The sequence below is a fragment of the Perca fluviatilis genome, chromosome 7 (assembly GCF_010015445.1).
Source record: "Perca fluviatilis chromosome 7, GENO_Pfluv_1.0, whole genome shotgun sequence".
NCBI lineage: Eukaryota > Metazoa > Chordata > Actinopteri > Perciformes > Percidae > Perca > Perca fluviatilis.
In genome coordinates, this window is record NC_053118.1 from 36,059,633 (window position 1) to 36,073,880 (window position 14,248).

The following is a 14,248-nucleotide window of genomic DNA, read 5'->3' on the forward strand; positions in this document are numbered from 1 at the left end:
CAGTTAAGTTTAGGATTCTTGACAGTTAAATTCAATCTCAGAGGCTTGGAGGTTATAGTTGATTTTGAATCACAAAATGTGAAAGTCCTGCTGTGACGACAGTTAAGTTTAGACACCAAAACCAACCACTACTAGTTAAGATTAGAAAAAAGATTGTGGTTTGGGTTAAAAACACCAGCCCCCTTAAGTAGTACTCCCGGGACACGAACACCCGTTTCCTGGGTGAAAGTCTTGTGTTTTCTCCTTAACATCTTCCAGGATATGAACTCCACTTGAAGACCCTGTGTTTAATGAATAAAACATCCCACCCGACCTCCTCCCTACGAGGATGTTCACACTCTTATATTGCAGCGGTCAATGTGGTGCTGACAGTAATAAATGCGTGGAATACATACAAATTATAGTGCTTTACTTATTGCAGCTGTATGTACAAATGGTTCATGAGAACAGCCTGTCTTGACGTATTAAAGTCACTGGTTGTTGGGAAAGCAGGATGTTAATGTAGAGAAAACTACAGATCAGATTTTATTTTTTAAAGATTTGATGAATACCTGTGTGAATCACTCCAGAGCATCAGCTGCTGATATTGAAGTGTAATTAAAAGTGTAACATATTAAGTATTCAGTGCAAAGCAGACAGGAAGAGAACGTAATGCCTCAGAGATTCATGTCAGGACAAAAAGTGCACATGAAAAGGTTGTGTTATATAATTACAGACACACACGAACAAAAATAGCCATAGAGGAGTGAAAAGCTGCTGGATGTATGGAGGTCATTACTGTTTTTTTCTCGTCAGGCGTCACCTGAAGCCGACAAGAAAACATGTCTGGTAAAACTGTGAAACAAGCCCACAAACGGGCGTGTGTGTGTGTGTGTGTGTGTGTGTGTGTGTGTGTGTGTGTGTGTGTGTGTGTGTGTGTGTGTGTGTGTGTGTGTGTGTGTGCGTGTGTGTGTGTGTGTGTGTGTGTCTGTGTATTCTTGTATTAACACATTGTGGGGACAACAACAATTTTGAGTTCTGGACGAAACATGGGGTCACAGGATAAGCAGATGGTGTGTTTCCTTCATATACTACATGACATATCACAACCTTTTTTCTTGTAAAATCGAAACCGAATTCTTGAAATATAAGGACTTTTACTTGAAGTAGTTTTTTCTTGTAAAAATGTAAACGTTATCTTAAAATATTAGGAATTAAGATTATTCTTGACATATGGCCTTTTTGTCATAAAATTATCATTTCATTATTGAAATATTGTGACTTTGTATTTTGTTAATTTACAAATATATACTTGCAATATTTGTTTTTGATATTCTTTTCACAAAATATTGCAATCTCTTTAGTTGTGCACCTGACTTTATTCTATTTTTTCTTTGAATATAATAGAATCACTGTGCTGCGGAGGACAGGGGTATGAATCTTTACTGGTGTCACGATTCAAATTGATTCAATGACAATGCAGCAAAGGGCCGCAGGTCGGAGTCGAACCCACGGACGCTGCGTCAAGGAGTAAACTTCTATATATCCAGGCGCCCACCTCCTTAATATTAATATATATTGCTACACAACACCCCCACAGGACACAACCTCATTTTTTACTTCTTGAAGACTTTTTGGCCCGGCTATTCCCATTTATGCTTTTGAAAATGAATCACATTCAAATGCACATGAACATATTCTGGGGTCTGGGATTAGGAAGTTTGGGATTGGACCTAAAAATAGGTTTATAGGCAGAGTAGATAATTGGGCATTATGGGGACCCACCTCTCATATGGGGACAAAAAGCTGGTCCCCACAATGTAACTAATATGTGTTAGATTACGGTTTAAGTAAGGTTTGGACTAAGTCTACAAGGAGTGACTGCAAGTCAGTGTAACGTCCTCCTAAGTGACAAAAACAAGTCAGCTACCAACACAGCAACCTGTTTTTGTGCTTCGGTGCTTTTATATCAGCTTCTGAATTTGAACTGTGATAAAGGAACATTTTTTAATTTTTTGAAATCCTTGGGAAAGATAAATTATATCAAATCTACACACAGTAGCTAATCTACAAACAACAGTGTGATAAGGCAGAAAAAATCCCGGCAGCAGGTGACAGGTCAGTGTTGTTATTCAGGCCTTCGGGCCATCACTGTGATATTTAAGAAGACCACTGACCCACAGGAGAATGTCATTTATTGCATGACTGAGTCACAAAGCGATAACAGAACTAAACAAGGTGCCAAGACCAAAGAACAGCCTGTAGGGTTTGATGCTGACCTCTACACAACACTTACTAATGCATGTGTACTCTCTGAGAAGAAGGGTGGTGCACAGAGATAATGTGATGAAACACAACAGCAACACAGAAATATTTTTTCTCCGCCAAAGCAAGCGTTGTTGTGGCAACAACCTGTCTAATAACACATGACATGCTGTGAATTGTAGGAAACAACTCAGAATGCTTGCACCAAATTACATATTACGGTTACTACATTATGACTGTCCTCACCCGAAAAAAAACACATAACTCGTTGGTTCAAGCAGCAAATTACGAATTATATTTACATTTATAGTGGCAACACACTCTAGTGGCCTCCTGTTATAAAGGAGCAAAGCAGGAAGTAAGTTCATGAAGTGTAAGAGTGCCACAAGTAGGCCTGGCAAACTCAATTCCTTTTTAGGATTCAGGTTATTCTGAGTCACTCACTAAACTGATCCGGGTTATGCGAGTCACTTGAATCACTTGAGTCAGTATTGTATGCTACATCCAAGGCGAGCTTTTGATTTGGATAAAATGCCATGTTTTCATTTAGAATCTTTTAATTTTATTTGAAAAAAATATCCATAAATATAAATGGTCTGAAAGAAAACCGAATATTCATTTAAAAATGACATGTAATTATATTTTTTAACTTTAATAGGACTGACAAATAAGAAAGCCATCTGGACTCTGAACATTTACAATGACTTAAAATCTCTTTAATCTAAATTCCATGCGCCCCTTTTTCATGTATGCACTGTATGCATTTAATGTTTTAAATGTGTATGTGCATCTGTATTTGAATAATAAAGTTTTGTGAAGTAAAAAAAAAAAAAACATGAGTTGTCGGTGCAGGCGGAGCTTATAATGTTTTCGGACTGTCTGCTTTCGGCCTAATTGCATTTAACATACTACATTTATACACCAAACCTACAGTAGGCCTAGCTAGGCTACGTGCAGAACATTGTATGGTATTTCAGAAGTGAAAGAATGGCTTTTGTTGTTGATTTGCTTTAACCGAGCTCGGCGGAGAAGCTGCACCCGCTCGCTGCTCGCTCGTCTGAATCAGATCACACCATGCGCACAACGTAGCCGCTGATTCAGTTGATTCGGTGGATTTACTGACTCCGCGAGAACTCACGAGTCATCAACAACTCATGAATCACCAACAACTGACGAGTCATCGAGGGCTCGTGAGTTCTCGAGTGCGAATCCCACGGCTTCGTTCCGAGTTTCGCGGGTCGGGACTGTCTCTCTGCTCACTCAGGCGCTTGAGTTGACTTGTGGAGTTGCTGTTAACTACGAAATTGTAAGTTATAAAGCTTTTTGCAGCTAAGATGACTAGGAATAGTAGAAGCTAATGTTGCAAGAGGTTTGTGTATGCCCCTGTTATCATTTTAGATTGAATTGTAGTAGGACTCAACTGAACCGGGTTAATGATGCTAGAGACTCGTAATTCGTGAGTCAATTTAAAGTCTCGGGTTAAAGGTCCGAGTGAATCACAACTCCAGAAGGACAGATTAGGTTGGTGGACAGGTCAAACAAAGACAGGACTATCACCCAGGACACAGAGGGTTCATGTACCATTTAACAGCAAGTTTTTTTAACTTTACAGAACAAAATGGAAGTACTGCATGTTCTGCATCACATGTGGAAAGTTAAATAACTACACAAAAGATCAGAAACTCTAAAGCGGACTTATCAGCTTTATTACAAATTGTATTTCTTATGACAATTCCCTGTTTTTGACTTGAGAGAACATTTGAGTAATCCTATAGGTAAGAAATGTAAATTTTCCCACCCAGGGATTATTTTCTTCTCTTTATACTGTGGATTCATACCAGGGGATTCCACTGCTTTGTTTTCACCGGTTTAAACAGTTTATACTGGTTTATTCCAGTGGACCTCTAGAAAGGCCAGAAACATCCGAGGGTGTCAGTGCCACTGACTCTTGTGTGGTTGTAATCTGCAGAGCAATCACTAAGAGTCTCCTGGTTTTACCACCACATTTCCTCTCCTCTGCTGCTCTGGGTGCTCACCCTTTCTGGGCCATGCAGCCTCAACATTTCCAGAATGCTCCGGGCGTAGGCGTCCCTCAAGTTCATGCCTCCTCCCACTCCTCCCTCGCCCATTCCCCCCACCGAGCCGCGGGCCAGCCTCTTCAGCATCTCGCTTTGCCTCATCGCCGCATCCTTCACCTTCATGGTGTAGTAGCAGGCGGAGAAGCGCTCGTTGATGATGGCGATGGGCAGCGCCAGGATCAGGATCCCGGACAGGATGCAAAGGAAGGCCAGCACCTTCCCCACAGCCGTGTCGGGCCGGATGTCTCCGTAGCCGACCGTCGTCATGGAGGTGGTCGCCCACCACCAAGCGGCTGGCACGCTTGTAAAAGTGGTGGTGGGAAGATCGCGCTCCAAAGTGAAGACCACAGTGGCGAAGATGGAGATGCCAACACCAAGGAAGAGGAGCAGCAGGCCGACCTCCTCGTAACACTCAGCAATGGTCAAACCCAGAGACTTCAGGCCTGGACAGCAATGATGACAGACAAATATTTTATTAACACATCATCTATACTTTCCATTCATGCTGAGCATATAAATACAAATGTATGACATATGTATGACTGATTGTGCCTTTACAATGAAACATTTAAAATTGCAAAAATGTCTCTTTGATAAGGAAATGTTCAGTATATATATATATAGAGATTTCTCTAAAAAACAAAAAACAATCGTAGGTTATCCTTTTGTATCAAATGAGGAATACCACGTGACTGATGATGTATGAAAATTCAAACATGACTTTAGACAAACAGAATGTTTTGAAAGTTTTTAGTTTCTTTACAAAGAAAAGCTTGTTCCAAAATTTAAGTTCAGATCCGGAAAGTTTTTTCTGTTACAGTAGAATTCCCATTTTGGAAACTGTAACTCTGGTTCTCGGGTCTCCCTTTTTTTGTCAGAGGCAAAAAGATGAAACAGCAAATGTATAAATACACCTACATGTGAGGCGCTCACAGCGATGACGTTCACACCACAGAATGGTTTGACATCTCTCTATTCTCCTAAAAAATTTGATTTGATGTAGCCTAGAAATCTAGACCAACGTAGCGGCAGCAAATGTAATTTGCAGCCAGGGTCAGTCTAGTAACTCTCCGTTGGCTTGCAAGCTTGAAAAACCAAACTCTGGTCAGGCCAATCACATCGGGTATATAGTCAGTGGGCGGGGCTTAACATAATGACGGCAGAGTTGCGACGGTTCCGCGTGAATTCCCTGCTACTTGAAAAAGAAGATGGCTGCTGCTGCTGGCGAACAGCGATCTTTGGAATCGGCTTTGGCTGCGACTCTGGAAGACTTGGAGTTCAGCTTTTCTTTGAGAAAAGAACAAAGAACGGCACTGAAGTCATTCTTAAAAAAGGAAAATGTGTTTGGAGTTTTGCCGACTGAATACGGCAAAAGTTTAATCTATCAACTAGTGGTTTGCTCTTCCTGGTTGTAGCGCTATCCTATTGCATGCAGAGGGAATTTGAAAGACAACCGTTTATCACGCCCTTCAGATTGAACCCTGCCAATGGTGAGTTCCCAGATCCAACATCTTGATGTCGGTCTGGCTTGTCAGGCTAGCTTTGATGTTGAGTTTAAGGAGGATTTGAAATTAGCTCAGAAAGTGCTGAAGACAAAAAGTTTACTGCAGCTACAAGAAGCTGCTTCTTTACATTTGAGAATTTGAGAGAGAGTTTGCTTTCACTCAAAGATGCAGTAGGTAAGACTTATAAAGCTAACTTTCTTCATATTCTTCATATTTGCTGAAACTGACCCTATGTTCAAGTAGAACTATATGAAGCAGTTAATTTAAAAAAATCTGGCTCCTTAATTACATTATATTACATGTAATTTAGCTGATGCTTTTATCCAAAGCGACTTCCAATTAAATGCTTTCAACCCTGAAGGTGCAAACTCCAGACAAGAAGCAGTAAGTGCAAGTACATTAGCTTTAAATATGCAAAACTACAAAGATCCATATGAAAGTGCAGCTTCAAGAAATATAATCCTCTGGCACCACCTGTAGTGCGATTTGCAAAAATCCACAGCTCCCTGTTCAGATGCACCAATAAGGGCTGGGGGGGGAGGGAGTGTCTAACTGCGTGTCAATCACTGCTTATGCACACGCATTCATTCTCCCTCGTGGGGGGAGGGGCTTAGGAGACCAATTGGGACTTAGCTGAAAGGGGGGGAGGAGAAGGTGTCGATGTTAAAATTCTTTGGTTAAATCCTGGATCTTCACAATCCTACCTACGGCACCTTCAACACTCAAAATCCAAATCAAAACATCAATACGTCAAATCAGTTCAAAGAGTTAAAAGTGTGAAAATCAAAATGATTTTTAATTATTAATCGGGACACAAACCACTGTATCCTGGGTAAAATTTCTGCTTGTTTGGTGCTCTTATGCTTTATTATGTCACATTTGTTTCTGCTTTGCTCCTGTCATAACTACTACGGGCACTAGAGGTCGCTGCCACTATAAACGTAAATATGAGTCGTATTTGCTGCTTCAACAAGCAACCTATGTGGGTGTTTTTTCGGGGGAGGAAAGTCTGGAAACCTGATTTTATATAAAATTATATTAGTTGCATTTTTACACATAACAAGGACTGTGGATTTAGTTCCCTATTTCTTTAAAATGGAAGGATGGGATTTCCTGACACAAAGTATCAACATTATTACAAAAACTCTCAACATACACACTTCTCGTTTTCCTTTTTCTTTTCGCTCTCCTCCAACCCTACTCTCCATGTTCTCCATTATTCATCAGTCGCGTCCAGGGATTATCATCCTCCCCAAAATCACCCAGATCAAAAGCACTAACACATTTCCCAGTTTGATGCGCTCACACGCAAATATACTCACATATAATCACACACACTCTCCCTCTCCTCCCTGCGTCTCCTGAAAGAATTTACCATAAAAAAATAATATTAATTCAATAATATTTCTTTTTGTCATCGCCAGCAAACCTCCCGGCTGTAATCTCACAGCAGCAGCTTCTCACTGTGGATAATTTCCAGTTTCCTTTTGTCTTTATAGCTGCTCATATAAAAAAAAATTTAAATCCCCTGACAGGCTGCAACAAAGATCTGTTTATATCTGAGCTTTGTGGCATCTATTTCTTTTTTTAAATGACCCATATCTTTCTCTTGTTTACTCCTTTCCTTGAAAACAACCTGCACTTTCTACATGAGCACATTTCAAACGTAATCCGACAGTTTAGCCTCATTTTGTGTCTCTCGTGTTGTCTTGTTGAGTCTTTTGCATTGACGAATATTAAATTCTTGTCCACAACAATGCACGCAACATCATGGCTGCGCAACCGGTTCAAGTCTGCAGCTGTCCAGGCCTCCTGGACGGGTGAACTGGGACTCCGTTGCCTGCTTGTCGGTTATTGCTTAATGATCAGTTAACAAAAAAAACTAAATTAGCAATCACAATTGATACATAATCTTTCAAGAGAGTAATGCATCTAAGAATCAATTGTTCCCCTACCCGTAATGGTAATGTCATTACTTCTGCAGGTATTTGGTCACCAAAGTATTGGACACATCAACATGTTGAACGCGCTATATCAAAAGTCCAAGGATCACCGAGATATTACATTTCATCACAATCCATCAGATAGTTGTTTAGATATTTCAGTCTGGAACTGAAAATGTGTAGAATAATAGAATAATATAAAGGCAAACAATTATTTAGAAAAATTCAAATGTGTTTTTTGACAATACTAAAGCGTCTGTTTACCTGTCGAGTGTCGTCCCAGCTTCAACATACGGAGCGACCTGAGGAGTCGGAGGACCTGAACCACACGGCCCATGTTCTCCAGCTCTGTGGATCCTCCATGGAAGCTCTCCACCGCCAGCGTCACGTAGAACGGCAGGATGGCCAGCAGGTCGATCACGTTGGGAATACTTCGACTGAAGCGACACTTATCCCTCACGCAGAGAAACCGAAGTGCCAACTCGCCCGTGAACCACACCACGCACACGTACTCCAGGGCGTCGAACAGCAGCGGTGCACCGATACCGATGTCGCTCACGCCAAAGTCCTCCCCTAAATCTAGCGAGATGAGCACCATGTTGATGACTGACACCACCACGAAGAAGACTGAGAATGAGCCGAAGGTGCGAGCAGCGCGGGATGATTCAGGTTTCTCAAGCAGGTCCCACAGGCATCGGCGGAGAGCCGGGCAAGCAGCACCCACAAAGTCCTCATCGTTGTCCTCGGGCTCATACGCTGGCCGTACGTCCAGGTTCTCCTTCTGCTCCTTGTGGCGGTAGTAGCGCTCGCGGCAGCAGGGGTTGATGCGAAGCTCGTCGATGCCCCAGTATTCGATCTCCTGCAGGAAGGAGATCTCACACAACTCCTCCCTCACATGCAGGTGACCCGTCCGGTAGTAGTTCATCACATACCTGTCAGCAGAGGCACACAGAGACAGGAAACATTCTGTCAGCACAGATATTAAAAGACGTACAGGTTTACAGAAGAAGTCATTTATGACTATTAGCCAGTGCTATTTGAGTATCGGAGGGCAAGTACTGTATTACTTGCACATGTGTGCACACGTTATGTTGTGGCTCGTTTAGGAGGTTATTTAACCCTTGTTCCTATGGTGGAGTTTACATACATTAGTCAACTATAACTATAAAAATTAAAGGATGTTTTGCTGCCCCTACAGACTTAGAAAAAATACTTTATTTAAATGTGACACTCAAAGGCTTCCACTGGCAGCTACCGGCAACTTTAAAGGTGGAGTGTGGATGATTAATAAACACACCCTAAATGTCAATTTGACAACTTTGACCATTTCATTTGTTCATCGATGAATGGATCTTCAAACACTTAATTCAAAATTTGAATTTTAACCGTTTTATGCAAACTGAGATATATTTATATATATATATTTAGATAAATTTAATCAAGCCTGACCCTCGGCTACCTCAGGAAGCCTCACCACATCTGTCCCAAATCCTGTACTGGCTTCACATACACAATGTAATTTAAATGTAAAAGCCTTTTTGTTCCAGTTTATGAATGTCTATATGGATTATTTGCACATAACTTAAAATAAATTGATCTTTGCACTTAATTTCCATATCACACTGGTGTCAAATGGCTAAAAGCTATAGTGCTATAGTAGTTTATGTCGCCCCCATGAAGAATTCTAAGTAATGACAACAAAACTGTCGGCGAGTACACATGATACAAGACTTCCATGATCGCGCACCCACCCACTCCTTCACACAGTTGCTAGTAGCTAATGAGGAGGTAATTGTCTTATTGATTTTTTGCGCTGGATGACACCACTTTCTAAACATAGCCATTCTCAGTGATACACAGAGAGTTTGGTGAAACTGATAGTCTTAATCAGCTTTGTATCAACTCATTTGTCAATGGCTTGAATGTAACGGACATTCATTAATTTAAAAAGAAGTTGCGCACTAAAGCTTTAAACACTTTTATTAGCTTCAACTATATTATCTTCTGTGCATAAATTAAGTATGATATACTGTAGAAATGTTTGACTTTGGTATATTTTTTACATTGCAAGTTATGGTGTTATTACAATCAGACACCAACTGTTATTCTTCCCACCAGGCCCGCCGATAGGGGGGGACAAACGGGTCTGTTGTCCCGGGCCCACAGTAGGGGGGGGGGCCCAGAACTGGGCCCTCATTAAATTATGGAAGAATTAAAAATCTTTTTTTTAAATAGGCCTATTTGTGGAAAAAAATATGTAGCATAATATTTGAATTACATAAAAGCGTTTTATTTGTTTTCTTCCTAATTGTCCTGGAAATGGTGGTCAAGAACCCCCCCACCCCCAACATAAAAATGGTTTGGCCTCTGATCAAAATTTGATATTGTCACTTGATTTGAAGTTCAGTAACGCGCCAAAATGTCCGGTCAGCACAAGTCCGGAGCTCGGAAAAGGAAAGAAAAGAGAAGAAGAAAATAGAGGCCTTAGAGATTTTCTAAACAAATATTTTAAAAAATTGGTGACGGTGAAGCTGGAACTGTCAACGTAGAGCAAGGTAAGAAACAGCGCAGCCAACGTTTACCGAGCCTTGTAACGTACGTAACAGGCCAGCTCTCATGTTAACGTCCATTAGCTTGTAAAAAGCCTGACACAACACGTTCTCTCTGACAGAAACAGTTGAGTTTGGTAGCTCCATCATAAGTGATGAGACAGAGAGAGATCCAGCTGCAGTCAGGTGACAGAGAAAGTGATGCGGGGGGGGCCCACTGCCCCCAACGGAGGGACAGAGTCAGGCTACCCGTGAGAGAGAAGAGAGAGAGATAGAGAGAGAGTGATGCGGGGGGGCTCGCTGCCCTGTCGGAGAGTCTGAGCAGGATGGATCAGAGACTGATTACACACTTAATTTCAGTGAGAGATGTGAGGAGAGGAAGAGTAAGGGAAAAGGAGAGATCTGGCCGCGAGGGGGGGGCCCATCTAAGATCTCGTCCCGGGCCCAGGCAAGACTGTCAGCTGGCCTGCTTCCCACCATTGTTGTCATACAACTTTTCACATCATCTACATCACTAACTACACCACAATTTGCATTAACTGTATATTGACTCTTTACTGCATTTCAGCTTTAGACTGTTTATTCATTTATATTGTGTTATAACAATATCACTTTCGCATATCCATCGACTTACTTATACTTCACTTTGCGCTAGCTTTGTAATGCTTACTTAATCTGTATTTTATGTAGCCTATTGTATTTTTGTACTGTTATTGAATGCTGTTATGTTGTCTTGCACGCTTATTCTTTATTCTTGGCCAGGTCGCCGTCGCAAATGAGAATCTGTTCTCAAATAAATAAACACCATGTATTTTCTCAGGTAAAAGATCTAGGCGCCACCTACTGGAAGGTCTGTGAGTTTCGGTCAAAGAAGAACTCGTTCTCCAGGAAGTCGGCGTCGTCGCAGAGCTCAAGCGCCGAGTCTCGGCTGCAGCAGGCCAGTCTCCCCAGCCGGGTCTCCGGGTGGGACGCCAGCAACTCCTGGGACAGCATGTGGCGACTTCCCCCGACGTTGATGATGAAGAAGTCGAGCGGGTCTTTGACGCAGGATGCCGTCGTCTCGTTGAAGAAAACACTGGAGTCCTGAGACACCGGAGAGGCGCTGTCGCTATACAGCTCCGTCCCAGCCATCGAGCTGGAGGGGAGGCTCATGGTGGAGGAGGGGGCTGGTAGGGAAGTGAAGGGTGAGAAGTGTACAATAAAAAAAAATAGTTTATTTAAAAATCACACAGTAGTCCAGGCAACCTTAAAGCTCCATTGAATGATTGTTTAATCAGAAATTGGTAGAAGAACTCTCACTGGCTGAACATATTGTAACCATTACATCTCAACCTGAAAAACATTTTATAGACTTGCTTATGTAAGGGATATTGCAGAGCATGCCAGTCATTATTGTGAATTTGAAGTGGGGCTGCACGACATGAGGAAAATATGAGGAAAATATGCTTCATGCGATAACGTTGGATATTGAGATTGCAATATTATGTGCGATAAATAAACAGATATTAAAGTGTACTCAGTTCTGCATTTCTGCTGCTTTCAGTATTCTGCTAAAATATAACAAATTGCTTGTTGAATATAAAACAAATGAAAGGAAATCATTTCCAACTTTCTTTTATTAAAGGTCCCATGGCATGAAAATGTCACTTAATGAGGTTTTTTAACATTAATATGAGTTCCCCCAGCCTGCCTATGGTCCCCCAGTGGCTAGAAATGGTGATAGGTGTAAACCGAGCCCTGGGTATCCTGCTCTGCCTTTGAGAAAATGAAAGCTCAGATGGACCAATCAGGAATCTTCTCCTTATGAGGTCATAAGGAGCAAGGTTACCTCCCCTTTCTCTGCTTTGCCCACTCAGAGAATTTGGCCCACCCATGAGAAAGAGACATCATGGCTTTCAAATGCGCAAAGTGGCAGTTGGTCAAGCCCAACCGCCCCCCCACCCCTCTCTCTCCTCCTCAATAGCTACAGACACAGAAATGGCACATCCTAAGGAAAGCTCATTGTGGGACTGGCTCTAGTTGCTGTAATTCTGCACCAAGACTGAATTTCGGGAAAGAGACTTAGATACAGTATTAGGGGACCACAAGGTCTATATAAAAGAGACTTCAGATACAGTATTAGGGGACCACTAAGGTCTATATAAAAGAGACTTCAGATACAGTATTAGGGGACCACTAAGGTCTATATAAAAGAGACTTCAGATACAGTATTAGGGGACCACTAAGGTCTATATAAAAGAGACTTCAGATACAGTATTAGGGGACCACTAAGTTCTATATAAAAGAGACTTCAGATACAGTATTAGGGGACCACTAAGGTCTATATAAAAGAGACTTCAGATAAACTATTATAGGACCACTAAGGTCTATATAAAAGAGACTTCAGATACAGTATTAGGGGACCACTAAGGTCTATATAAAAGAGACTTCAGATACAGTATTAGGGGACCACTAAGTTCTATATAAAAGAGACTTCAGATACAGTATTAGGGGACCACTAAGGTCTATATAAAAGAGACTTCAGATAAACTATTATAGGACCACTAAGGTCTATATAAAAGAGACTTCAGATACAGTATTAGGGGACCACTAAGGTCTATATAAAAGAGACTTCAGATACAGTATTAGGGGACCACTAAGGTCTATATAAAAGAGACTTCAGATACAGTATTAGGGGACCACTAAGGTCTATATAAAAGCATCCAAAGAGCACTATGTCATCGGACCTTTAAACAATCTGAACATTGAACTTAATCTAAAGGGTACCACTAAAAGAAGAATGACCGTTACATTTTAAATTGAAGTTTTCTACTCATATTTTCTTTCAACTAACACTAAAAATCTCTGAGTGTCTTTCGCAATATGTTGCATCCTTTCGCAATTTGTGTTTATTGCGCCAGTTGATATCACAATCACAATAAAAAAACACTATATTGTGCAGCCCTATTTAGAAGGGGTCTCATACAGAGGTTACTAGCTGATAACGCCTGCATCCCGGTCGGGACGTTTAACTTTTCCGGTAAAATAGGATGAGTGTTGTGAATTGTAAATTGTAACTTATTAATAGTATCAGTAGTATTATTGTAGTGCTGCAGCTGTCGCTGTTGCTGGAGTTCAGGGGATGTTTTGAAGGAGCCCTTTTCAGAGAATATCCTCACTTAACCTCCGTTAAAACAGCACAGCAAGAATTAATAAATGAAGGACAAAAGAAAGGGGAGGAAAGGAGGAAAACAAGAGAGGAGAAAGCTCAAAGACAAATCCACGAAATGAGAAATAGAGGGTCATAAGAGTTAAGAGAGACGAAGCCTCTGGTAGTGTCCCACTTCCAGCAGATCAATGGCTGCTGCAGTTTTTAAATATTTTAACTGGCTTTTCTTATTAATAGATCGAATGCTACTATTCCTGTGATCATTCATTCCCTTTTGCTAGGTTCTCTGTCATCTAACTAATTCTTACACACTGAATATTACATAAGGATGACAGACGGCGGAAAAGGGAAACAGAGAAACTTAGAGCTCCACAGTTTTGTCCTTCTGCATTAAACATGCAGTGATTGTAAAGATAATATATTCTTTCAGGGCCCAGAGAGAGCCGTTGTCAGGGGCCCAGGATGTGTAGCTGCTGTGTGGAAGCTTGTTTCTCCAAAAACATGAAATATGCAGTGGCTGCTCTCCTGGGTTTGATTTGGATGTGTTAAATATAAACATGGTGTGAAACTCATCTCTTATAACATGCTCCCTGTCTGACATAAAGTGGTATTAACAAGCAGCAGTGACCCAACAACAGCGATGTGATGCAAAACAGGCGCTCCTGATGCAGGTGGGCAATCAATATCCACTAAAAACAGGCAATGTATTTCGAAAAATAAAATAAAAAGGCACTCTGTTTTGTTAAGGTACAAAAGTTCAGTCCAAACCAGTGGTGGAAGA

General features: G+C 41.3%; 1 protein-coding gene across 1 annotated transcript; it reads right to left on the reverse strand.

The window, feature by feature from the left end:
• Positions 1-3,929: 3,929 nt before the first annotated feature.
• On the reverse strand, positions 3,930-11,471 carry kcnv1 (potassium voltage-gated channel modifier subfamily V member 1). The gene is made up of 3 exons (XM_039804897.1): positions 11,164-11,471; positions 8,035-8,702; positions 3,930-4,765 (listed from the first exon to the last, which is right to left on the reverse strand). Exons 1-3 carry the CDS (start codon positions 11,469-11,471, stop codon positions 4,239-4,241), a joined length of 1,503 nt encoding a protein of 500 aa, XP_039660831.1. The 3' UTR covers positions 3,930-4,238.
• Between the last annotated feature and the right edge of the window lie 2,777 nt (positions 11,472-14,248).